The sequence below is a fragment of the Vulpes lagopus genome, chromosome 1 (genome assembly GCF_018345385.1).
Source record: "Vulpes lagopus strain Blue_001 chromosome 1, ASM1834538v1, whole genome shotgun sequence".
In the NCBI taxonomy this organism is placed as follows: Eukaryota; Metazoa; Chordata; class Mammalia; order Carnivora; family Canidae; genus Vulpes; species Vulpes lagopus.
The window spans coordinates 166,183,839-166,210,741 of NC_054824.1; the positions used below are offsets into that span (position 1 = coordinate 166,183,839).

A 26,903-nucleotide genomic window follows, 5' to 3' on the forward strand; every position below is an offset into this window, starting at 1 on the left:
AAAAACAATAATAAAGAAGGGGACAATTGAAAGTTCATTCTTTCTTTGGTTGATTTATGCATAGAACAAATTAGTGCCCAGATCATCAGGCATGCTGTAAGATCTGGGGATGTAGTGGCAGAAAAGTGAGAAAAGATCTGCCCTCAAGGACCTTACATTCCAGTGGAGGTGACCAACAATAAATAGATGAATAAGTTTCCTTACTATGTTATTTTCTCCTTACTTTTACACCAACCCTGAACCTTAGCAGTTCAATAGTACCTGAAACCAGAGTCATACAATACAGACTGTCCCTAAAACACGTCTTATAGATTTTTTGCCACTCTTCTGGATTTTTTTGCTGAGGCCACTTGTTCTCTGGTGGACAATCTAAGATAATCTCAAAGTAAAATATTAAACTAGAAGAGGTTACACTTTCTTTCTACTTGCTGAGTAAATATATACCATTTGTTCAGCAAATTATACATACTTTCTCCTTTATGAAAAATAATCATGATTTTAAATAATAAGTTTCATCTTACCATTTAGGATTAACAAATTTTCTGTTTGAAAGCTATGAATCTGAGAATCCTTCATAGCTACAGAACAATACTCCATTAAAAATAAACAAAAACTCAGTTATCTCATGCTAATTGCATATTGATTTATTTCATATATGCATACATGTGTATATAAATAAAAAATAGTGTTGTCTTATGGTATGAATAAATCCAGTCAGTGAATAACATTTACACACAATGCAAAGTCTTACTTATTGAAACTGAACTGTTAAATATTCTAAAAAGAAAACAATTTCTTAAAAAAGAGGACATATAAGATAGTTGGTGAGGAATGTCTAAAAGTACAGTCTATGTCTTTACATTTGCATCAGGAAATGCATACTGACAGAAAATGTAGCTGAGTATATTTTTACATAATCACATCATCTGTCAATCTAACAAATTTATAATGGTATTATTTCTGTGCAGCTAAATAACTGCAGCTTTGAGTATTAGCCAGTCTCTTGTGATCAGTACTAATATCTGTACTATGCTTTTAAATCCAGTTGTAATGGAATTTCAAACTGCTTCAACATCAGAAATTGCTGCCCTTTCCACTATACAAACTATGCTGCGGGTTTGCTTAGAAACTCTTTGTTGAAGAATCGTCTTGCTTCAACATTACTAAGAGAAACAGAGCAGCGAGATGGATTCTGTCTTCTGTATTCAATGCTTTCAACTATGGCATTCTTTATCACCTGCAAATAGAGGGGGAAAGATGTGTAATTAGTATTGCTCTAAACTCATGTAGACATTTGTTTGGTCAAAAAAAATCTAATTGATCTTTTTATTATAGTTTTCTTTTTGAAATAGAGAAATCTCTGAGTCATGCATGTGTATATTTAAATCTAACATCCCACCATTATATTCTTGTTAAGCTCATACCCAGATAATCTTCCTTCCCCAACTAGAGAAAGAACTACTCCAGGAGTGTTCCAGATTTTGTGCTGGTAAAATTGTGAGTAAAGTATTTGTAACCTGGTAAATTGATCTTTATTCTAGTTTTCAATGGGGAATTGATAAGAGGGTAGAAACAAGTCACTACTAAATGTAAAATTTATGTTCTTTACTGTTAGTGGACAAGCATAAATGAGAGACCACAAGGAAGTAGAAGACTTTCTTTAAGCCTAATGAGAAAAGAAAGCATTGCTGAAGAATTGCCCTGCTTTCTCAGCTAAATAAATATAGTTATAAAACGTGACTGTCCTCTCTCAAGGAAATAACATACTCTGTGATTTTATTGATGATGACTATTTTTTGTTCGGGATAATTTTCATATATACTCAAATTAATGGTGACTACAACCTCTAAGAATTCCAATTATATCCAACCTCTAAGCTATTCCAATTATATTCTCTTCTGGTCTGAAGTTAACCTAGTTAAAAACTTCTGGAAAGAAGATAAGACTTGGAATTTAGTTGAAACAGTTGTTGCAGAGCAATGGGAATGGGCTTTGGAAGAGAGGCCTGTATATTAATCTTGGTTCTGCCGCTTATTTGGAACCCTGCCCAAATCAGGAAGACTCCATTCCCTATGACAGGACTATAGGATTTCATCTTAACCAATGAGATAGAAGTTTGAAGGCAAAGAAAAATATCACAGGGATCATTTTACAATTCCCTTTATTCTCTACCTCAAAGATTGTTAAACAACATTTAGGTATTATCTGCATGTGTTTCAGCTCCTGCCATACTTGGCAAGCCCGAGCAGCTTAGGATTTAGGGCCCCCTCCAACCCAGAACTAGAGTGGCCCACTTGGCACAGGGGTTTTTCCCATGTCCACATCCAGCGTCACTGAACAAGCCAAGTTCAATGCCTAGAGGAGAGAGATACATGACCTGGGTGGTGCTAATACATGACAAATATTCTGTGACTTTATGCTGTTCTCGATGGGTAGGCCCGTCTAATTCTCTAATGGTAATTTTAAACAGTTGTACAAATACAAACAGTTGTATTCTGGAAACAGGGCTTTATCATAGAAACGTGACACCTTTATTTGCTTTATGATTTTTAAATTATATATAAAGAATATATATAATAAAGCATAATATATATGTATATGTAGTTATCTTATGGACTCAAATGTTATTGTGTCTTTTAAGTAAAGCAAGTATATGCTGAGCCCTTTTTTCTCATGAGTAAGGGAAACATCATTAATTCTACGGTGACAGAAGAGGCTTCAGGCCTATGAAGGAGACCTTGACTAAGGACCTCGAGGTATAATCACTTCTTGGCTATGTGAGATCAAAGGGAATTAACTGAAATCCTTGAACTCATTCCCTCTTCTTCACAGCAGGAATAATAATACTTATCTTAGTTTTTGTGGGGATTGAAGTTCATTTATATAAAGTACTTTGCACAATACCTGGCACCTAGGAAACATTCCATAACTGGCATCTATTGTTATTTTTAAATTGATCATATGTGTGAAAATGTAGGCGCTTTAATTTGGATATAAGGCTATAAAGTTTACTAGAAAGAAACACACAATGTGTATCCAATTATGGGCTTATTAAATGGTAAAAGTCAGCAAATCAATTCTGCTATCAACTGTGTCCTACTACATCTTCTTTTAATAATCTCTCTGCTTTCTGGATACTATGTCAGCAAGTTTTCAGTTGATTTCTCTTTCACCATACCAGCCCAGGACACAGGAACTCTCATTGCAGAGAAAAACCCAAGTAAAATAAAAATCAACCACTTATTTTCCAAATACCTAAAAAGCTTTAAAATATCAAAAAACATAGGGAAATTATATTAATAACTGTTGTCAATTCCTTTATAACTAATTCATAAGTACAAAAAAATCAGCAATATCATTACCATGAGCTAGTGGATTTACCGTAAGTGGACCTTGGCAGGTATTTCTAATAGGCCATTCTTATAAAGGAAAACTAATATTTACATGTATTAATTGAAAAACTCTAATCATATGCAACTAGAGTGTGCAAGATGAACCACTAGGTGGCACATTAACATTGTGAAATCATTGCCCAGATTTTTTTCAGATTGTTGCAGAACATAGCCATTTGGTGTGATTAATAATTCAATAATATAAACAGAAGAGACTAAACTCAATCTTACATCAGTGCTAAATCCAAACCTTCTGGCATGATACATGGTACCATTACATGTATCCAAAGAAGCAATATGCTATCTTTGAATCTTCCTATTTTTAAAATGATATTAGAAGTAATCTTCAGTAGTATTCATATCTCTTCATATCGTTCATATCCTTTCATATCATGTTCATATCATTTCCTCTTTTATTCCCCGCTGAAATTGAGATTTCAAATCCTTCCCTTCCGCGGGAAGCCCTCCTACGACAGCCCTCATCTCTCAAGCCTCTCCATCCCCTAAGGATGGAAGCCTCTGCCCTTCCCTAAGTAGTGTGACTGACCCAAGTCATCCTTCACTTGTGCTCTTCAAAAGCCTCCTAATTGTTGATCCAGACTCTTTAAATCTATGGCCAGAAAGGCAGAGAATAAGAAAAGGAAACATACAAAATGGGATCTTCTTTCAAAAAGGAACAAATTTAGAGACAGAAGACCGGAAGCAGTCTACAAGCAAACACTGAATTCCCACAGTGGAAAATTAGAAATGATCCCAAAGAAGAAATTATCATATATTTTGTTTTTGTTTTTTGTTTTTAATTTTTAATTTTTTTTATTTTTATGATAGTCACACAGGGAGAGAGAGAGAGAGAGGCAGAGACAGACAGAGGGAGAAGCAGGCTCCATGCACCGGGAGCCCGACGTGGGATTCGATCCCGGGTCTCCAGGATCGCGCCCTGGGCCAAAGGCAGGTGCCAAACCGAGGCGCCACCCAGGGATCCCGAAATTATCATATATTTTGAAAGAGAAGTAAAAATTACAGATCTAGAAGAATACAAGAAGACATTCTGGTTTAAATTACTATGACTCTGCCAGCAAATGTCTGCCTTTCCAATAAGAACTAAAGTGTCATGAAAGCAGGGGCCTTAAAAAAAAAAAAAAAAAAGAAAAGAAAGCAGGGGCCTTATGAATCTTGTCATTTTTAATCACAGCACTTACAACACAGAAGAGAAACCATAAATATTTGTACAACTAATGAATGCACAGAAGGCTGAGTTAAACAAAGTTCAACCAGGGAGACAATGAGATGCATGGAAGGACAGGCAGATTCTGTTAAGTGCAGTGGACGGATGGAGTGTTCTCAGTAGAAAGCCCATCCTGTAGAAAGGCTGAAGATGGGAGGTCATGGCACGTGTAGGAAGCATCTGGAAACTCGCCTGTGTTTGGGAAATAGGAAGAAAGAAGGCTGCTTGAGAAGCAGATGGTTCAAAAATAGGAGAGAGTGAGAAGAAAAAAAAACAACCCTGCAGCCCCATCTTGGCTCCCCATGTAACTGTGTGACTTCCAGCAATCTGCCTCCATTACCCTTGCCTCAGTTTCTTCACATATAAATAAAGATTCCCACCTCATAGGCAAGTTTGAGTGTTAAATATGTGAGCGAAAAATAGCTTATATGAAACACTCAAAACTTTTTTCATTCTTTTTCTTCTGTGCACTGTTATACCTTTAGTTACTAAAACAGTGCTTGCCACAGTAGAGACTCAATAAACGTGTTGAATTAATGAATAAATAAGATGGAAAGAGATTATAGGAAGCATTAAAGGTAGATGGATTTGGGCCTCACATATTAGGCCATGATTATAATAAGTTTCTAAATTACTTTTAAAAGATAAAAACTTTAACTTGTACCTAAATGCTATTATGATGATGAAATATCAATAAACTAAGAATTAGTACCAGTACTTCTGGATATATGCTTTTCCTCATTAAATTAATTAATTAATTAATTCTTCGAGAGGGAAAGAGCACAAGCAGGGATGGGGGAAGGGCAGAGGGAGAGAAAGAATCTTTTCTTTTTTTAAATTTTTTATTGGAGTTCGATTTTCCAACATATAGTATAACACCGTGCTCATCCCGTCAAGTGCCCCCCTCAATGCCTGTCACCCAGTCACCCCATCCCCCACCTCCCTTTCCACTACTCCTTGTTTGTTTCCCAGAGTTTGGAGTCAAGAAAGAGAGAATCTGAAGCAGGCTCCACGCCCAGTGCAGAGTCTGCTGCGGGGCTCAATCTCAGGACCCTGAAATCCCGACCAGATTTGAAATCAAGAGTCAGATGCTTAACCAGAGTCATCCAGGTATCCTGCTTCCTCACTGTAATTAGTATCTGGTATTTAACACTTTATAGAACTGTTTGAGAAAGAATTTTAAAAGTTCATTATTTACTATGCACCACTGGTATATATTGAGTAAGTTGACACATAATCTGTTCTTAGAATATACCTACTGATTTAATAAATTGAATGACTGAGACTGCCTAACAGTACGTTTTCCTGTGAGGTCTGAATCAACAAGTCCTGGGTTATATTCTCTCTAGAGCAAACTGGTGCTTTATGAGTAGAGCATGTAGCCACACTCCATGCCCAGGCATACGTGGCGTAGAGATTCTGCATGGTCAGGAATTCTGCCTCCAACCAACAGACCTGCATCCTGACACTTGCAATACCTTCTTCCTATCACATGAAACTCTTCAACACTTCAGCCAGTAAGTCAATGACATTTTAAAAATCATTCATGACAATCTCATTGTATATTTATTTTAGGTGCCAGGCATTGTGATCAGTGTCTCTGGAGGATATGAAAGATAGATAAGGCAAGTTAGTGTTTTTAAAGGGTTTAAAATATATAAGCAAAAACAGAAGACAATATGAACACTGATAATATTATCATTATTATATTAGCTGCTTCAATTTATTGAGAGTCTCTTACATGCCAAGCCTTTAAATTATACTATTTTACTTAATCCTCACCCTGTCCTATAAGATATGCATCATTGTTTCCCCTTACAAATGAGGAAGGTAAAATTTGGAAAAGCTAACCAATGTGTCCAAGGTCACTCAGCCAAGAGCAAGGATTTGAACGCACCTTGGTCTGATTCCAAAGTCTCTGCATTTCCTACATACCACATGTCTGTTGGTATAAGTCACTCTATGTTAAGTTTCTTTAAAAAAAAAAAAAATCCAAAACCAAACCCCCCCCCCAAAAAAAAACCCCCACTAGCAACTCTCCCCCTTAAATACTGCCATTGTTAAAGCACTGAGGCAATGCTCAGTGAGAAGGAATTTGGGAGGATTGAGTAACTGCAGAAACCTGATGCTAATGAGAAACCCAGGCTGCTGTGATGACGAGAGCAGAAACAGCCAAAGTTCTCTAAAGATGATCTAGAATTAGGTTCAGCAAAGCAGGCCAGCTGAGATCTCTGGGGGAAAAGAAACCAATAGAAGCATCCAGCTATCGGAGACAGCGTGGGCTTTTTAGAATAAACAGTGAAGCCAGAATGTTAATTGAAGATGAAAATGTGCCTTAAGCCACAGTGGTCATGGCCACAAACTTGAAAACCATCTTCTTGGTAGTTGGCAGTCGGGGTCTGCATTAGAAGAGTTTATGTTTCCTGTGTTCACAATTTGCAAGCAACTCTATCCAAATGGCATGGGAAGCGGTGAGTTAGCTAATGACTGAGCCTAACGATCTCTCCAGCATCCTACCTCAGCAGTTTGGTTGGTCTTCATTTATCATCACTTATCAAGAAGCTTTGATTCTAGTAAGATACGTTCTCTTGGTTAAAAGTGAAGAGTCAGGGAGGGTAATCAAAAAAGAGACAAAATGTCAGTGAACATTGGAATTCCTACCTGGGTATGAAATGTACACACACACGCGCGAGCATGAACACTCACACACATGAATCCCTTGAGCACAAATCTCAATGGTCATATGATTTAAGAGGAAGCTTACATTCATTCGTGCCACCCCCCACTCAAAAATTTATTGCCAGGCTGCTATTACGTCTATAGACTTGTCTATATTATTAATTCTGGGCATTTGCAAAGGTCTGGGGGTGTATCCATCCTGGTATAGGATATAGACACACATAGGTAAGCTTCCCATTTATCGAGCAGCTTCTGACTTGTCATGTGCTACCCAACGTTTCACTCTTGCTATTATGACAAGGTACTGTTACACCTGTTCTAGAGATGAGGAAACTGAGGCCCAAAAAGTTTAATTAACTTATTCAATGTCATATAGGCGAGTCATGTGGCTCACGGAGATCTAAATGAAATACAAAGCCCATGACCTTGCTTCTGCACACTATGCCAGAGAAGTTCTTGGAAGCAATGAAATCCTGCTTTATTAAGTGATGTTTGATGAGCGGCATGTCGGGAAAATAATTTTGGAATTCAGTCCAATTTGTTTAGGCTTTTGCTGTTTCATCTATGTGTCAAACAAACTACTTTGAAGCATATATAAAAATAGAGCCATATCATTCTTTATAGCAAACAGCTTAGCAGGTTTTATATAAACCAGAACTGGAAAACAATGAGAGAAATATAGTTGTTTAAGTTACAGATATCTATCCACTCACACATATCTATAATATACACAGATATAAATATGTATGTTTGTGTCGGTATCCTTTTATTTTTTTCCAAGTCCGAGAGGGTATTTATGTATTCCTACAGTCTATTTTCTTTTTCCCATTTGAGAACAACAGATCAAGTTTAATACATTCTATCTCAAGGAATACAGTTTTGAGTTTGTTAGTTTCATGCTAGGAATAGGATTGTTCTGACACTATCCCTTAGTTTCTCTTCTCTTTTGACCGGATGAGGTTTTATAAAACACAAGTCTATCCTGAGAGTGTCTGTTCACTCCCTATAAATCATAGATTAAAAATACTGATTTTCTCTTAATATTCTTTAAATTTTCAGCAATAGCATAGGAATTTCAGATGACCAGTGATTGTAACATAACAAAGAAAATGAACATATTTAGGAAATGACACCTGCCATAACTTTGCTAAGCATGTTTTTCATGAGTTATCACATATTCAGATAAAGGATAACAAGAAAGCATCTTAGAGTTTCAGGAACTGAAGATTATTAGGGAAAATTTTCATATGTGTTTACAAAAATGAGAGATACTGATTAAAACATAATACAGTATAATTGTTATAACCGCACACAGTTGATCACTACTAGTCTCAGGCCAAACTAAACTAACAAGTGAGCTGTGCGTGTCAGAAATCTGGTAGCACAAAATCTAACTAAATCCTACGTACCCAGAACCCTCATCCACATACTGTGCTCTCTTTGGTACCATTTGCAAGGTATCCAAAAAGACTGGCAAATCAGATACGACACCTTTCCCTTTCCAATGAATTTCCTTTTCTTTTCTTCTTCTTCTTCTTTTTAATGTGCAAAATCCAGCCAGGCTAATGAACTTGGGCTTTCACAACAGATAATAATTTGACAGACACTATGATTTGTAACTACAAGCAAACATGATTCCAGTTACACAACAGCGCTCTTAAACCATAAGTTAGAGATTACAGAATCTCACATCATCACAGAATCCTAGCTGCAGATATACGGGGGTTAGAGATGACCAAAGTGAAGAGAATGAGTCATTTTTGAAGTTCCTAACGCAAAGTGTACTTGATATCTCATGGGCTAAAAATGGGAAGGCTGCTACTTTTGGCAACATTCTCGAGATCTACAAAAATAAAGACATTTAAAAGCATGAGTCTATCTACGAAAAGTCGTGATATTTTAGCAGATTAACTACACTTTTGGTTGCATTCACTTTCCTACTCTTATATTTGCCTTTTTAACACTTTTCTCCCTACTTATAATTTATTTTATCAGATGACAATGCTTTGGGAAAGCAGCTGAGTATTAACCAATCCTTGGATCAAATAATAGTATAAAATATGGGCCCTGCCAATTTAGAGGGATTACTTTTTCTTATTTGTGAATTTTATAATTCACAAATAAGAACAATAAAATGATTTACAAAAAACAAAATGGTACAATTTGGGTGGTATCATTCATGAACCTTACTTTTATTTTTAATGAATTAAAAAGGTGTTTCTGTGTTCATGTGATAGGGAAGTGTGTGACACTGTCAGTGATCACAGGAGATACTTACATCAATGTTGTTCAGGGTATTGAAGTGCATTAGATCATGCAGCCTTTTGAACGCTTGATTTGGATATTGAAAGTTGAAGGTTGAAAATGGTGATTCAGGGTCATCAAAAATATCAAAATCAGCTATTTCTTTCTCTTCCTTAGTTTCTCTTGGAACACCTAAATATTGGAAGGGTCTCAAATGGTAATTTTGAAAACAGCAAAATATCTCTAAAACTGAAGAAAGAAAACATACAAATACCTGTAAACATAACATTGGGAGCCCCCAGTGGGGTCATGGAATCTGTAGTACACACCTTTATTCTCCCACCCAGATTTCTTGGGTTGGGATATCTAAGCGTTCTGCTTTAGGTAACTTCCAATTGCCCGCATCTGCCTCTTTCTACACCATCCTGCAACAGAGGAAGGCTGCTTTGCTCTCTAGCAGCAGAATGTAAATTCTGATAAATAACACTCTGCCCCAGGCATCAGTCAACCAGAGACTCTAGGAAGTTAGGCTATAAAATACCCCAGTTCCCTTGCCTCTTGTTGTATGAATATGAAGGATGATTCTGGAGAATAGGTTCTATTCCATTTCCTAGACTTTCCCAACAGGGTCAAGTTCTCTTCATGGTATTTGGCTTACTGACACATCTTTTGTTGTCTACCTTTATTACTTCCCTACATCCTTACTAAAGTTCCCTAGTCCACTCAAATAAACCATCTGCACTTGAATTCTTTTCTTAGAATCTGCTTCTGGGGAAATCCAAACCAAAACATTAACTAAGTGTGTCCATGCCACAGGAATCCCCTATGTAGTTTCTCCTTGAGAAATAACAGTCATAGAAGGTTTCAAGTACTCTACTCCCAATAACTAAAAATATCAGCCAATTCTTCCTTCTCTTGTTTTGAAGTATGACTTGTAATAACTTCCCTCCCTACTGATCCTTTCTTTGTCTTCCTCCACCATCTCTTCTCTGTCATCCTGTGCCAAATCTTCCATGATTATCTCTTATATCTTTCCTATACCAACTGCACTTTCTGGTCCAAGGATAATATGTTCTTAGGCCTTGAGCATCCTGCATGCCAATCTCTAGCTCTCCTTTTGTTAATCAATATTTTCCAGGATATAGAAGAGGCTATAGATTCTGGATGTAGTAAAACAGGACAACTGTGCCTTGAACTTGATTCTCTTTTTCTATGGCATATAATAAAAGCAACCTGAAATAACTATCTATGCTGTACTGCTAGATTATACTAGTCCTGTGGTCACTTAGAGTTCCCAGAGTTTTTGCATGATTTGTTTTGAAACAAGAGCTCCCTTGCAAGAATGATTTTCAGAATATTTAATAATCCCTATAACAAAGGTGTCAATCAATCAGAACCAACATAAGTCCAGGTTTTGGGTAAAGCCCCAGAGATTTTTATCAAGGGAGTTGTTAACACATCAGTTCCTGAATTATGAGGAACTCAGGGAATCTTGGAGTGAGAAAGAGGGGAAGTACTTGGAGTCTCAGGATAATAGTTCTCTATCAAGGTAAGGGAAGCATTCAAAATTGTAATAGCTAGTATTGCAAGTGCCACTATAAACCTGCTTAATACCAGTCTTGTTCTGTTACCAGATTTCTACTTTACAGAATATAATTTATTCTCAACATACCAGGAGCCTTGTACTTTCTGAAGTTGATGTTGGCCAGAACAAAGTGGATGATAGTTGGGCAATCTTTCTCCATATCAGGATTCTTTGGTTTAAAGACATAGCACTCCTTCAGTCCTTCTCGATCAAACACATGAGGATCAATCTTCGGAAAGGGGAGCTTGTTCATTTTGGCCCACTTTTCTGCAAGGAGGAGTTCCTATGGAGGAAAAGTAAAGACGCATTTAGAGATTTTCAGTTTTCACTTATTCAGAATGTTGGTCTGGCCATTCAATATCCATCAGGTGTTAACTGTGTGCTTGCAATGTGCTCCTTGCTAAGATGAATAATGACCCTGTTCTCAAGGAGCTCATTAATCTAAAAACAAAATACTAAAGCACTCTATAAACAAGCTCGCTATTAGGTTAATTTTTGGCATAGGGCTAGCTCCATAGGAGGCTTTTAAAAATTTACTGATGAAGTGAAATGAATGAAACTATAGTGATGTAATGGCTATAGGAAAAAAAAAACATTAGGGCTCTGGTTATTTATAAGCTATGTGAACATTTTTAAACCCTTCAGAGTCAAAGAATCCAATGAAGCAAAATGAGGAACACTCTGGTACTGAATTTTTACCTGTACCTTCTCAAAACAGCCAACTAAAATTAATAAATTTTATGTATGCAAACATATTTGAGTTACTTTGAATCAGCTTTTTTTTTTTTTTTTTGCTTCTGTTTATAAAAAGAATTTAACTTCTGGACTCAGAATGTTATAAGTGTAGTGGCCAAGAAGGGGCCAGACAGGGAAACCAAGAGTTTAGTTAATGGACATGGCAGATTGTGTGACTATTTCCACATATTAGCTTCCTTCCCGGTAAGAGAATTAAACATTCCCATCAGAATGAGAAGACATGTAGACAGAGCCACAGCAGTTGAATTGTAGCTGCTGACATGAAACATGACCAAGAAATACACGTTTATTGTTGGCCACTGAGATTTTAGGTTTGTTTCTGCATCAAGGCTGACTAATGGAGTGGGTAAGCAGACATGTGCAGTATTAGATTTAAACTAGAAAGTATAAATCAATATGGAGAGATGCCATAAATACAGCTTAGTTATATTTATACACAGCTTGAGGTGTAGTGGGAAAATAAGCAGCAGACTCTCAGTGTCAACAGCTCAGACTTTGGGACCCAATTGCCTAAGGTCAAGTGCAAGCTCTGGGCCCATGGGCATGTTTCCTGATGTCTCCACACTCAATATCCCCAAATATAAAATAAATATGATAATAAAAATATATATCTCATGATTGCATTAGAATAAAAGGATGTCAGGCAGCCTGGGTGGCTTGGTGGTTTAGCGCCGCCTTCAGCCCAGGGTGTGATCCTGGGGACCCGGGATTGAGTCCCATGTCGAGCTCCCTGCATGGAGCCTGTTTCTTCCCTCTGCCTGTGTCTCTGCCTCTCTCTGTGTGTGTGTCTCTCATGAATAAATAAATAAAATCTTAAAAAAAAAAGAATAAAAGAATGTGTGTATAGTATTTAGAAGTGCCTGACAAAAGTTTGATAAATAAATGTCAATAAAGAGAGGAAAAGGGGTGGAAGGAGGAAAGTAAGGAAAGAAAAAGAAAAAGAGAGGTACAATATTAGAGAAATTCCCCATGGAGATGAGGTTTTATGGAAATGACCATTACAATATTAAGTTATTTAAACTATTCTTTGTCATCGCATCAATTTATTCATCAATAACTATTAGCTACAAATCAAAGGTCCATGCTAGGAGGTGGGGACATCATAGTGAGTGAAACTCTTGTCATTATGGGATTTATAGCCTGGTGAGTGAGAGATAATAATCAAATAACTCCTTTGGTTTAAAACTGTAGTAAATTCCATGTAAAAAGTATTTACCATGGGATTTGCAGGGTATGTGGACTATTTTCTCAGAGTGTTACATTAATTCACTCAACAATTATTATTGAGCACCTGCTAATGTTCTAGGCATAACTTGGCTGTCTTTGAATCCTTGAAGATCATAAATAATGGGAAAGATAAATAATAGATGTTATAGTGCAGTATAACAGAGGCAGAGGATATGATGGATGGCTTCATGCCTGGGCTGTGCAGTCTAAAAAGCCCACCTCAAACACAGGCACCTTAATTTGCTAGCCAGGTAGTCTGAGACATACTCTGTAGCCACCACAAAGTCAACAGGGAAGAAATTATTTTGTGGTGTATATGTAGTGATATACCGCTAATGGCACCATTGGAATCATAAGAACCAATCAATCATCCAAACAAACAGGTTGTTCACTATCCCTGAATTAGTAGGTTCCCAATCTGATTTCACTTACATCCCACCTGTTTCTTATTTCTCAGCAACTCATTTTCTATCATTGTATGTAAAGTTAATACCATTATCTTCCTCAAGATTGCTGTGAGGATTAAACGAGATAATGTATTTTCAAAAACTCGGTAATTTATATTTAACAATATAATTTATATTTAAAATATTTATATTTACATTTAAAATAGTACCTTAAATTTATAGAAAAATATACATTGAACTTCTACTGTTCTTTTCTTTTCTTTTCTTTTCTTTTTAAGATTAATTTATTTGAGAGAGAGAGCAAGAGCAAGCACACAGAGGGAGAGGAAGAACAGACTCCCTGCTGAGCATGGAGCCCAATGTGGGGCTTGATCCCAGGACCCTGCAACCATGATCTAAGCTGAAGGCAGATGCTTAACTGACTGAGCTACCCAGGTGCCCCTGAACTTTTACTGTTCTTGATATTTCTGGAATGTTGTGAATTTTAAGCTGATCTACTCTCAATGCCATTTACAATAAAACCTGGGCGAACACAGGATTTCATGTATATTAAAGCAGTTGTTGCATAAACTCACAGACAAAATATGATATTTTACTGAAAATCCTATATATATATATGGTATGTGTGTGTGTGTGTGTATATTTTTCTTCAAACTATATATATATAGTTTGAAATTTGAGGGAACGTTTATCACCAGCCTTTTTACCCTCTGTTCAGTTGAATTACTCAGTTTATTTCTTGTCTGGCACTTTCACAATTATTCATTCAAGATTATTCAACACCAAAATAAAACCAGAAGTTCATACTGTGGATCAATTGCGTGAGAATGAGGCAAAAAAGAGCTTTCTAGTGTTTACAAACATGACTCAGGATGACTAATGATGTGTGTGGATGTGTGGAGAAAGAGGAAAAGGGAACTGCGTGAGGTAAAAGACCAAGCTATTTTTAGATAGATATTTCATGCTGGAATCGGGAAGCAATTGAAACTTTCCCTTTCCTGATATGATCCTTCTGTGGAAAAGGTTAAAAACTGATGACTATAAAGACGGTGATTACAGGATGGAAAAATGATCTCCTCTCTGATGTCTCGTTTCCCTGTTTGTAAAGACTGAGAAACAATGACCCAGACTAGGAGTAGAGCAGAGTTTGAAAAGAGTATTTTAGAAGAATGCCATGAGCCAGAATATTGCTGCTTCATAAATTAGGCAACGTGCCAGAAGTGTTTTCTATAGTAAGTATCCATTTTGTTTGTTGGACCCCTCATATGCTTCAGATTTCCATAGACTAATTCATGGTAATTTACATAGTACTAAAATGATTTTTCAGGGGAACTGGGTGGCTCAGTGGTTGAGCATCTGCCTTCAGCTCAGGTCATGATCAGGGGCTCCAGGGTCCTGGGATCGAGTACTGCATTGGGCACCCAGCAGGGAGCCTACTTCTCCCTCTGCCTATGTTTCTGTGTCTCACATGAATAAATAAAATCTTTATAAATAAAATAAAATAAAATGATTTTCTATGGAGATAAAAATTTGACAGTACCCTTCAAAGTGATACTTGTAAGATATTCTAATTTTGAGTATTAAGACATGAAGGATAAGAAATACAGTGTAACACAGAAATATATTCAAACTAGAGCATGAGTGGCATATATATGCCATTTTATTTATTTTTATATGTGGATAAATATATATTTTTATGTATTCTTAAATGTATAAATACATATTTATATATAATAAATTAGCTTCTCTCAAGAGGAAATGAGCTTTTTCTCTGCACACACCTAAGACATGTGCTTTCTATGATGATTCTCAATATTTAAAATCTATTTTTGGATTGGGAAGAGGTAGAAGTATAAATATGCATGTAAATATGTAAATAAGTTGAATCTTAAAAAGATGAATGAAGCAAGTAATAGAAGATACAATGGACAGAAGCTACAATTTAGAATTCAATATTTTGTGGGTATGGTCATCAACACTTCCAATAAAAAGCATGCTGGTATTTAAGATCCAAGAGCTTTATAATAGCATGAAAATAATTTCGTATATTTAATCATGTGTAGTACTTTACAGTTCTCATTAGTTCTTCATCAAGATGTCACTATAACTTCACAAAAATATGTAGAGAACTTAATGTTGGGTGTATCTACTCATCCCAAGGCATCTGATCCTTAATGACCAAAACAGATGTGGCAGGTTCAGTGGTGGCCCTCCAAAAGATAAGTCCATTCTCTAACCCTCCATCCAGCCCCAGGACATGTGAATGTGACCTTATTTGAATGATGGGTTTTCGCAAAGGTAATTAAGCTAAGGGTCTGAAGATAAGATCATCATGGGTTCTGAGTGGGCCATAGAGCCAATGACAAATGTCCTTTTAAGAAGACACAACATACAGGAGGGGCCATTGGAGGTGGAGGCTGTCACTGAAGTTATGCAGCCACAAGCCAAGGAAAGTCTAGTGCTTCCAGAAGCTGGAAAAGGCAAGGACAGATTCTCCACTGGAGCCTTTGGAGGGAGTGTGGCCCAGAGGAAACTTTGATTTCAATTTCTGTCCTCCAAACTGTGAGAGAATACATTTCTGTGTTTTTAAGCATGCATTTGTGGTCATTTATGATGGTAGCCCTTAGAAACTAATAGTTAAGGTAAATCCATAAATGGTACATTTAACAACAGGCAGTTCTTTTTATCAGCCACAGTGGATCAATGCCCGGAAAGCTAACACTTGGACCATGATGTTGCAACCCAAAATACAAGTCTTAAGTAAATCATATGCAGAGGTTCTAAAACAAGGATCATTCCTTAATGTTAACAAATAAATCAGGTTAGTATGGAAAAATAAATTCTTTTTCTGTTTTTGTTTTATTTGTGTGTGTTGGGGGGGCGGGGGGAGTTTGATGGAATTTTGGCCTTGAGTGAAAAACAGAAAGATAAAGTCAATTTAGATACATTACTTCTGTCATTTGTGGAGACTGGCTTATCTCCAATTTTCCTTCTTTCCCTCCTTCTCTTTGCCTTCCCTATTGCCTCCTCCTTCCTTTTCTCCTTCCTTCTTTCCTTTATTTTTAAGAAAATGAATCCATTGTTCTGGTTTCTGTTCACTAAGCATTTCAAAGGGCACTGAAAAACTGAGTTAGATTTATGTCCAATATATAGCAGCATAATATAAAATAACATAATTTATGGCATAGTAATTCTAATCTAGTAGTCTCTAAAAAAATTAGTAAGGCAAAAAAAAAATCTCTAGGGGCAAACTGAATTTTCTTTTTATTTTTTTATTTTTTTAAGTTTATTTATGATAGTCACACACACAGAGAGAGAGAGAGAGAGGCAGAGACACAGGCAGAGGGAGAAGCAGGCTCCATGCACCGGGAGCCCAATGTGGGATTCGATCCCGGGTCTCCAGGATCGTGCCCTGGGCCAAAGGCAGGCGCCAAACCGCTGCGCCACCCAGGGGTCCTCTGAATTTTCTTATACTCCTTGCTTGCTCCTCAAGCCAAACTTTCTTAAAAAAAAATTTTTTTTTTTTTTCTAATGTCACAGTGTGTTTCTTTTGCAGACTTGAATAGGAAGACCCTGGTTTATTTTCATGACCAATATTAAAGACAAATGCTATTAGAATTCTCCTTGGATTGGCCCTAATGGTGAAATAAATTTGCATGGCATTTATCTAAGCTATTAAAGGGTTAACAACAACAACAACAAAAAACTTGACGAAAATGAAACCTAGAGCTCCTTTTCTTAAATCCATTGATAAGAATCTTATTTAGAATCATGAGGCTTTTTATAACCAGACCATTAGGGTGTGTGACTACAAATCTTAAAAAAAAGCCTCTACTATTACTGATACTGACATCATCAGTTTCCAAGGCCAGTTACAACATAGATAAAATAACTGTGATTGCCTCTATCAAAAGCCGTGATATCTACCATTCATATCTCCCTCACAAAATCTGACACTTAACTATACGTATGAAATGCTTTTATCAATAATTGTGAAATAAAGTTTACAATTTTAATTCCTGCCTCAGTATTTTTGCTCTGCTATTTATTACAAATGGCATTCATATTTCAATCTCAAAAACAGAAAACTACTCACTATTTAACTGATATAATAAAATCCTGTTATTACACTGGAGCTTCTTTCCCCCTCCTGTCAAAAACCTTCATGTAGATTCCTCATCAATTTTTAAAACTTACTATATCTAAAATAATATCCTGAAAATAATAAAAAAAACAAGTGTCCTACTTCAGCATTAATAGTGTAGTATTTATATCAATTTAAAAATTATCTTTCAGGGGCACCTAAGTGGCTCAGTCAGTTAAGTGTCTGACTCTTGGTTTTGGCTCAGGTCATGATCTCAGGGTTGTCAGATAGAGCCCTGCATCAGGCTCTGGGTTGGGCATGAAGCCTGCTTAAAATTCTTTTTATCTCTCCCTCTCTCACTGCCCCTCCACCCCCTCCTCTCTCTAAAAAATAATATAATAATAATTATTATTATATTTGGGTAATCTTTTAGATCCACAAAGAAATGCATATTTTATAATGACAATTATAACGCTCATAAGTTGAAAAAATCATTTTTAATATTCCAAATGAGCTTGAAAAATGCATTAATGAGTTAGAATACTTTAAAAGTATATCATAAAAGGAAAAATATCAATCTGTATGCAACTGGTCTTGTTAAATATGAATTTCAAGAAGAAAACCAGTGAGAGAAGTGACTACATAAATATTTAAAATGTTAAAATCATCAGAAATAAAAAACCCTATACAAAAGACTCATTGATCATATTTGCAAAAATAAAATAAACTTTAATATCCTTAAGCTATAAAATAATACTTAATAGCAGTAATACTAATTATTTAATTAAAAATAGTTTAAAAACATGAGCATAAAATAGTCATGGCAAACTATTTACTCTCACAGGCAAAGCAGAAAAATTGAAGCAAAATGTATTTTTCTTTCTGTCATATTGTAAATTGTTTTTACTTTGTCTTTAATATTTTTCAGCCAGCACAGCAATGTAAAACAAGGACTTGCATATACAATCTGATATAGTAATGTAATTTGGTGCAACTCTATGAGAAAGCAATCTTAAAATATTTATTAAAATCCTAAACTAATCCATATCTAAGAAGCCAAGCAATTAATAAAAAGTGTGATTAAAGATTCACATGTGAGGATGATCACTAGAAAGAAAGTGACAAGATAGCAATAATCTGAAAGTCGAAAACAGAGCATTGTTAAAACATTCTTGGATATTTACATACCATGCTGTATTTATAATTATGTTTAAAAATATTTAACAATATGGGAAGATGCTTATAATTTTAAGTAGAAAGAAGCAGAATGCAAAGCAGTATGATCCTGGTGTTCACACACACACACACACACACACACACACACAAGGAAGACTAAAGGAAAACAGTAAAATACCAGCAGCTGTTGTCTATGAATAATAGAAATGATATATATTCCAAATTTCCAAATTTTTTTACAGTAAGTACATATTCTTAATTAGAAATAATGAATGAGAGTGCATTTAAAAACCACGACAAAATACAATGGTTCTTTTGAGAGGTACAAAGTGATATTCTAAAACCTTCCCAATGTTAACTCATGAAGTAGTAGAGCTGTGATTCATATATAAAATGATGGCTTTGACATTTTACACTCCCATTGGTGAAATGAATAATACAGTTTCTTCCACCTCCAGAACCAGTTTCTAAGATATCATCTTAGAGTCATCCACTGGAACTCACCTCCCCACTGCTGCTCATGGGTCATCAAATCCTGCTTTTGGCTTTATTGGTCACCTCACCTGGACAGTACTTCATTATCCTATGCTTGGATTATACTAAATCCCTCTTTTTTTTTAAAAAAAAAAATTAACTTTTCTTTTTTTTTAAATTTTTTTTTTATTTACTTATGATAGGCACACAGTGAGAGAGAGAGAGAGAGAGAGGGAGAGAGAGAGAGGCAGAGACACAGGCAGAGGGAGAAGCAGGCACTGGGAGCCCGATGTGGGATTCAATCCCGGGTCTCCAGGATCGCGCCCTGGGCCAAAGGCAGGCGCCAAACCGCTGCGCCACCCAGGGATCCCTTAACTTTTCTTTTAATGCAGGGCTTGTGGGATGCCTGGGTGGCTCAGCAGTTTCGTGCCTGCCTTTGGCCCAGAGTGCAACCTGGAGTCCCAGGATAGAGTTCCACATGGGGCTCCCTCTGTGGAGTCTGCTTCTCTCTCTGCCTGTGTCTCTGCCTCTCTCTGTGTGTCTCTCATGAATAAATAAATAAAATCTTTAAAAAAGAAAAAAAATGCAGGGATTAAGCTCACGATGTGGAGATCAGGACCTGAGCCGAGATCAAGAGTCAGATGCTTTGCTGACCAAGCCACTCAGGTGCTCTGCAGTATAATCCTTCTTAATTTTAATCTTTGCTCTTCATTCTCCAATTCATCCTACTTTCCACTGTGGGATTAATCATCCTAAAATTCCAATTTCATGAAGTCATTTGTCAGCTGCAAACCCATCACTGATTCTCTATTTCCCATCATCCAGCCCTAAAGCCCTCCTGATGGGAGCTTAGTATTTATCACTTCTAACCAGATTGCTCCATTTCTTCAGATTGGTCTACTGCCATCCATGTGCCATTTTCATCCTATTCTAATTATTTCCCTGCTCATCTGCTCCAGGACACACCAATCTATTCTTATATGGATTGCCCATAATACACATGCTTATATAAAGTCAAGTAACTATTTATCAATATTTTTCTTATTTTCCTTCCAAACGACTCTTGTATATAAAAGTCTTTCCCCCAAGAAAGCTAAAATGTTATGGAGATCAAGAACCATGGTTTATCATTAACTGCTGTACACAGCACACTGCACAGAAAAAAGTACATGTACAATGTATTCAAAGGAGGCAGCTAGTGAAGGGGAAAGATCCTTAGATTGCCATTCTGGAGTCTTCGAATCTGGTCCAGCTTGACCACTTCATAGCTAGCACTTTCCCAGCCAGGTCCTGGGCTATGTTCTGTTCACCCATTATCTTACTTAAGTTGTTGATATGATGAAATTGCCTATTTCACCAATCCTTGTTTTCTAGTGATTAACTGCCTCAAAAAAAAAATCAAACATGAAAGCATTTTTAAAATATGAGACTTTATATATATTAAAGAGTTGTGATAGCCACTCTTAATCTTGAGAGCAGTTTGATCACAGTATAATGGGAAGGAAAGGAGATGTCAGAGGTCCTGGGTTATCACTGGCTCTTCCTGGTTGGGAGATCATGGACAGTTTCACTTAATCTCTATGAATTTCCATTTCTTACTCTATGAAATAGGGTTAATAACTCTATGACTCTTACAGCATTTCATTCATTCACTCACAAAAAATGACTTACTCATACTTCGGCTGGCACTTATAATACTATTAAAACCAAGTGATTAAAACAAAACATACATTCAGAATAGTGTCCTAGTGCCCAAGGAGCTCGCAGACAGTGGAAGAGATATATATATTGTAAACAAATATAGACCATACACCACGAACATTGCCATGTTAGAAGAATCTACTAAGTCCTTTGTACTGAAACTCTAGCTGTGGAGGTCAGGAAAGGTAACAGTTGAGATGATCTAAAGAAAGTTTGAGGTGTTCCAGGAGGAGGAAAGAGTAACATTTATGGTCTCACATGGGTGAGGCCACAGTGCTGCTAAGCAATATATTGGCCTATTCAGAATTTGTTCTTATTTCTTCAGAGGCAGACTTTTATTCTCCCCACAATCCTGGCTTCACCACCTCTACCTTCTCACCCTCAAAAGATAATAATGACTTCTAATTTCTACAAGGGTGAAAAGTCATCAGATGAGTACTTTGTTAACTTCTCCTCTCACTGTTAGGTAAACAGTGAACTTCCACCCGCAGCCATCATCTTCTCCCTCCTCTCTTGCCCTAATATAGATGTTTCTATACTACTCTCCACCTGTATTTTTATATCTCCTTTGCACTCCTCACCCCTATAACCTTCCCAGGGCTGTGACCCTATCAGATACGTCATCTCTCCATTCTCCAATAACATCTTCATTAACGACCCCCAGACATCAGCATTTAAACACGTTCAAATCTCTTCTATTAACAACCCACCTCTCCACGTACACGGTTTTCCTGTTCCTCACCTCCTCTTACAGACACGGCACATCTCCTTCTTTCCTGGACAGTCTACAGGATTATCTCAATTTTAAAAAAGATTTTGTTTATTTATTTGAGAGAGAGAGAGCAAGAGAGAGAGCATGAGCAGTGGGGAGCGGCAGAGGGAGAGGGAGGAGAAGATTCCCTGCTGAGCAGGGAGCACGACACAGGGCTCAATCCTAGTACCCTGGGATCATGACCTGAGCCGAAGGCAGACACTTAACTGACTGAGCCACCCAGGTGCCCTATCTCCATTTTCTTATCTTCCACTCCTCCTTCAAGTCTTTGCAGTATTGAAACTGCTTTGTCCAGTTTACCAAAGACTTCCTTGTTGTTAAATACCTTCAATTGTTTTTTACAACACTGTACACTTCCTTGATTCTCGTTATTTTCCCCTGATGATTGCTGTTGGATCTTCAAAATAGCATTTTATGTCCTCTTCTCTGAGTATCCCTTCCCATGCATGGTTTTAATTATCTTTTTCTTGCTAACATCCAAATCTCAGCCTAATTTCCTTGAACTTCAGATATGTTGCATCATTCTTGTTCTGCCTAAGACTGTGAACTTTATTAATGTGGGCCATGGGAACCATTTACAAGTTTCTCCTTTTTCTATTTTTCTCATTTTCTTTTCATAAGCTTCTTTAAGAAGGGAAGCAACTGAATCACATCTGTGTTTTTAAAATAGGACTCATAATCACGTAGAAAAATAGGCTCAAGGGATGAGAAACTGGAGCAAAGAGGACTAAGATATATCCAGGCATGAGAAAGAACATGCTAGATAATGGAATGCTATGTAAGTTCTCCTTACCTTGAACGGAGGACTAGAGTCACTTGGTCGTGCAGAAAAGTCAAAGGAGATAATCAGATCAACTCCCCTCTGGGGTCTCAGGATCAAGGGGTATGGCAGGTTAAATGTGAGGCCACTGTCCACTACATGAATCTTTTTACTTTTGACATCCAGGGGCTCATATATTTGCTCAAATTCATCAGGATCTTTAAAAAGGAAAGAGACAAAAGAATGAATTAAATGACCACTTAACATTATCTAGAACATAAAGATATTTTTCATGTAAATTTGTAAGTAGAATTTCTTAGGATTAGGGCCTCAGGCTTTGAAATCAAACAGAGCTGGGCATGGATTCTGTAAATGAGTCATTGTCTTTGACTCAGTTTCAATTTCTGTGCTGTCTGGGTAAAAGAATGAAATAAGGGTGCTGTGAAAGTTAAGTGGGACAATGTATGGAAAGTACTTAGCTTAGGCCCTGGCATGAAGTCTAACTGCGATCATGATGGCTTTATCAGCCTTGCCTTACCTCACCTCATCTAGGAGGTCTTTACTGCTTAAAAACATTTCCTCACACATTATCTTGTTTTATCATAACAGACATGTGAGGTACGACCATATCTGTTAGTGGAGGATGAAATAAATTAATCCCTGCAGTGACAGAATGAGGCAGCAGCAGAGTCTGAATGGATCCCACGCTGCATCTCCCAAAGTGAGGGGAGTCCAAGGAAATAATCCAGCCAACACATTCAGCAGACGTGTTGTTGTCTGTTACTATTTGGGCTCTATTCTAGGTGCTAAACAAGACACAAACTCTGCTCTAACAGAGTACGTGACTGACAAATCAGTAAACAGTTCAGGCAGTATTAAATACATGGTAGAAAATGATAGGGGGTCATAGAATGGGGAGTAACTTCAGTTGGATAATCAGGAGAGACCTCTTTGAGAAGAAGGCCTTGAGCTGAGGCCAGATTAAGAATCTGGAACGGTCCATCCAAATATTTGGGGGGTTACTTTTTCCAGGGAGAGGAAAGAGCCCTGAGACGGAATCTGACTCAGTATATCTGAGGAACAGCAAGAAGCCCACTGTAGCTACAGTACTGGAGGAGAGTAGTATGGGGTGATGAGAGGATCTAGAAATCATTTGTTTTTAAGAAAAAATGGTGACATGCTCCTCTTCACATTTACGCGTGGGGCTCCTCATTCATTTCCCAGGAAAAGAGATGTGATCAGAATTGAACTGATTTGAGTTGAATGAAATGACATGCAATTGTTTTGGTCTGTCTCCAAATCCTCACACTTGTTCTATTAAGAAGAAGGCTGGAAAGCTCCAGAACAGCATGAGGATGTTCATACTAGACAGGCATTATGATCTCTGAGAAAGCTTGTAACTTCCACTTGGCAAGTCTTTTCAAAGAGGTAACAATAAAACCTAGAGGGTCAGACTGACCTGTGTTTATAGAATCACCTATCCAAGGTAGTTACTACCTATTATCCAGAAAAATATTCACGTGGTGGGAACCCACTGCATGTTCGTTTCTTCCCTCTTTTCTAAATAAGAATGATACTGACTATAACCCTCTCATGGTGAATTTTATCATTATGTTTCAAGAGCAAGGGATCCCAGAGAAAGGCAAATCTTTAAATTCTTATTGTCCCATTAAATACACAATCTTCATCATCATTAAAATCTGAAGAGCACCAGTGAACACAATTAGGTTTGAGGTTTTTTCAATGTGAATTGAAACAGTTCTAAATTAGGTTTGGACTTAGTTACTCAAGAAAACATAATTATTCTCCTAAGTTTCTTTTTATTTTTCTTAAGACTTTATTTATTCATGAGAGACACACAGAGAGAGGCAGAGGCATAAGCAGAAGGAGAAGCAGACTCCCTATGTGGAGCCCAATGTGGGACTTGATCCCAGGACCTCAGGATCATGCCTTGAGCCGAAGGCAGACACTCAACCACTGAGCCACCCAGGCACCCCCTTGTTCTGTTTCTACAGGTAACAGAGAGTCATGTGTTTTCTTCTCTCCTATTTATTAAAATTTCTCATCCCTAGAATACTAACAAGCAAATGCTATAAACATATACTAGTGTGCTTATGAATGAAGAGAAAAAGAGTTTACAGCTGAGGTGATTTGTACTGTCCAGAACTGGTGAATGAGACAAGGTGCGAATGAATGGTCTTAAACAAAAAAATAAATATGCTAAAAAAAAAAAAAAAAAAAGCAATAGGGAGAGGGTTTTAGATAAGAATAAGGTCATGTGACTAAATGAAAAGGCAGGCCAAGTTAAAAACAACAACAAAAAAAGTCTTGCTATGTCTGAGTTGAATACTAGGCCAACAAGGAGAGAAAAGAGAAATTATTCTGTAAATAATTACCTCCAGATGAAGTCTCCTTTCCTATTAAGTACTTATGGTTTGTAGTGACAAAGTACTTTGCTACTAGCCAAAATTCTAAAATTCTGTCACAGAAACACGAACCTAAGAATTGTAACATTGAAAAATACATATATCATCAAACACGATTTTAATATTTTTTCTCTGAAATTTTTATTGCTTAAAAACTTTTGCTTAAGCTTTTTATTTTTTTTAATTATTTTTTTTATTTATTTATGATAGTCACAGAGAGAGAGAGAGAGAGGCAGAGACACAGGCAGAGGGAGAAGCAGGCTCCATGCACCGGGAGCCCGATGTGGGATTCGATCCCGGGTCTCCAGGATTGCGCCCTGGGCCAAAGGCAGGCGCCAAACCGCTGCGCCACCCAGGGATCCCCTGCTTAAGCTTTTTAAAGGTGAACAATTGTGGGTCCTTGTCTTATATTCGTTTTAAAATATTTTACTAAGAGGCTGGAAGTTCAGTATTTGGGTACTTTTGTTTCTCTTCAAAATAGCTTCATTTATTTTGAGTTTCTCTAATGCATTAGAAATTTCATATATGAGATTTATCATCCTTTGAGACTCTTACAGAAAAGCCATTATTAGTGTCATTTTAAAGATCAGGAAACTGGGGCACCTGGGTGGCTCAGTGGTTGAGCATCTGCCTTTGGCTCAGGCCGTGATCCTGGGATCCTGGGATCGAGTCCTGCATCAGGATCCCCACAGGGAGCCTGCTTCTCCCTCTACCTATGTCTCTGCCTCTCTCCGTGTGTCTCTCATGAATAAATAAATAAAATCTTAAAAAATACATAAAGATAAGGAAACTAAGGCCCAAGAGGTCCGGTTTCACACAGTGATAGGATTCCAAGGCAGGCCCAGGTCTCAGCCCTCTGCTTAGTCCCCTTGTTAGACCCAGTGTGTCACATTGCTACTTCAGTAGGTGGCTGGCCATAAAACTGAAATGGCTTAAAAAGCAGTAATTACAATGTAGAGAGGCTAACTACACATGCATCTGTCAATCATTAAAACCACACTAATATGTGTCTTTAATCACAAGTAAATACAAATGTTTGCAAAACACATTAGTGGGCAATGTTTTTTACAGTGCAGTGATTTCCCCTAATATAATAAAGTAAAATGATAGTTTACAAATATTTTTCTTTGGCTTCATATACTTAGTGCTCTTCTGACTTTCAGCTAAAAGATTAACCAAGACAGACCACTTCTCTCATATTCTGTTTGATATGCTCCTTCTTGTCGCAAAAATGGTAGTCTCTCTTTTCCTCTTTTATATCCAAGATGATGTCTGAGAGGTCATTATGTGACCAAGTTCCAGCTCTGGCATGTAGCTAAACACCATGGTTCCACCCTTCCAAATAAATTGAAAGGAAGCAGTGTTTCTTAATTGTGTTGCAAACACAGTAGTTTTGCAAGATATTAACAGATGTTCTCTACACAAAATAAAAGTTTCATGATCAAATGGGTTTGAGAAATAGATCGACAGCTTAATGTAATGACCATGTTAGATTGTGGGTTTCCTATTTAATCTTCCCAGGAAGTGTATAAGACAGGTACTATTCTTTCTATTTGGGGAAAAGAGTGAGCATTGTTGCAACCTCGCTGCCCTGAGGTTGCAGGTTGCATGGGGATCAGGGGTGTTGGTTTTTAGTTTGGCTCTAGTTTTTCTTTTCTTTTCTTTTTTTTTTTTGGCTCTAGTTTTTCTAACACTGTTAACTGAGGATTATGCTAAGTAACTATTTATTTATTTATTTTTTTAATAATAAATTTATTTTTTATTGGTGTTCAATTTGCCAACATACAGAATAACTATTTAAGACCATCTCATTAATAGTGGTCCAGTTAGGATTTGAATGTAAGCCAGTCTGCTTTTCAAGTAGGCACATTGAGTAGGGCTCCTTAAATTCATTAGAGTATCCCATCGATTGTGAAGAGGGAGATGGAGTTGTTAGTTTTTCCAAATTTATTTGAACTTGAACCCAATTGAACATCTACTAGAATGTCAGAGAGA

General features: G+C 37.0%; 1 protein-coding gene across 5 annotated transcripts in view; it reads right to left on the reverse strand.

Moving 5' to 3' along the window:
• Positions 1 to 628: 628 nt before the first annotated feature.
• Positions 629 to 26,903, reverse strand: part of PLA2G4A (phospholipase A2 group IVA) — a 151,813-nt gene continuing 125,538 nt past the window's right edge. For 3 of the 5 annotated variants that reach the window (XM_041725629.1, XM_041725646.1, XM_041725638.1), the window contains 4 exons: positions 22,516 to 22,700; positions 11,213 to 11,408; positions 9,575 to 9,732; positions 4,560 to 4,809 (listed from right to left, as the gene is read on the reverse strand). In XM_041725629.1, coding sequence (XP_041581563.1) covers positions 4,660 to 4,809; positions 9,575 to 9,732; positions 11,213 to 11,408; positions 22,516 to 22,700 — 689 coding nt within the window. In that variant the 3' untranslated portion in view covers positions 4,560 to 4,659. Of the gene's footprint in view, positions 1,238 to 4,559; positions 4,810 to 7,134; positions 7,205 to 9,574; positions 9,733 to 11,212; positions 11,409 to 22,515; positions 22,701 to 26,903 lie in introns of those variants that run through there. The other 2 variants (XM_041725664.1, XM_041725655.1) reach the window with 2 other exon arrangements.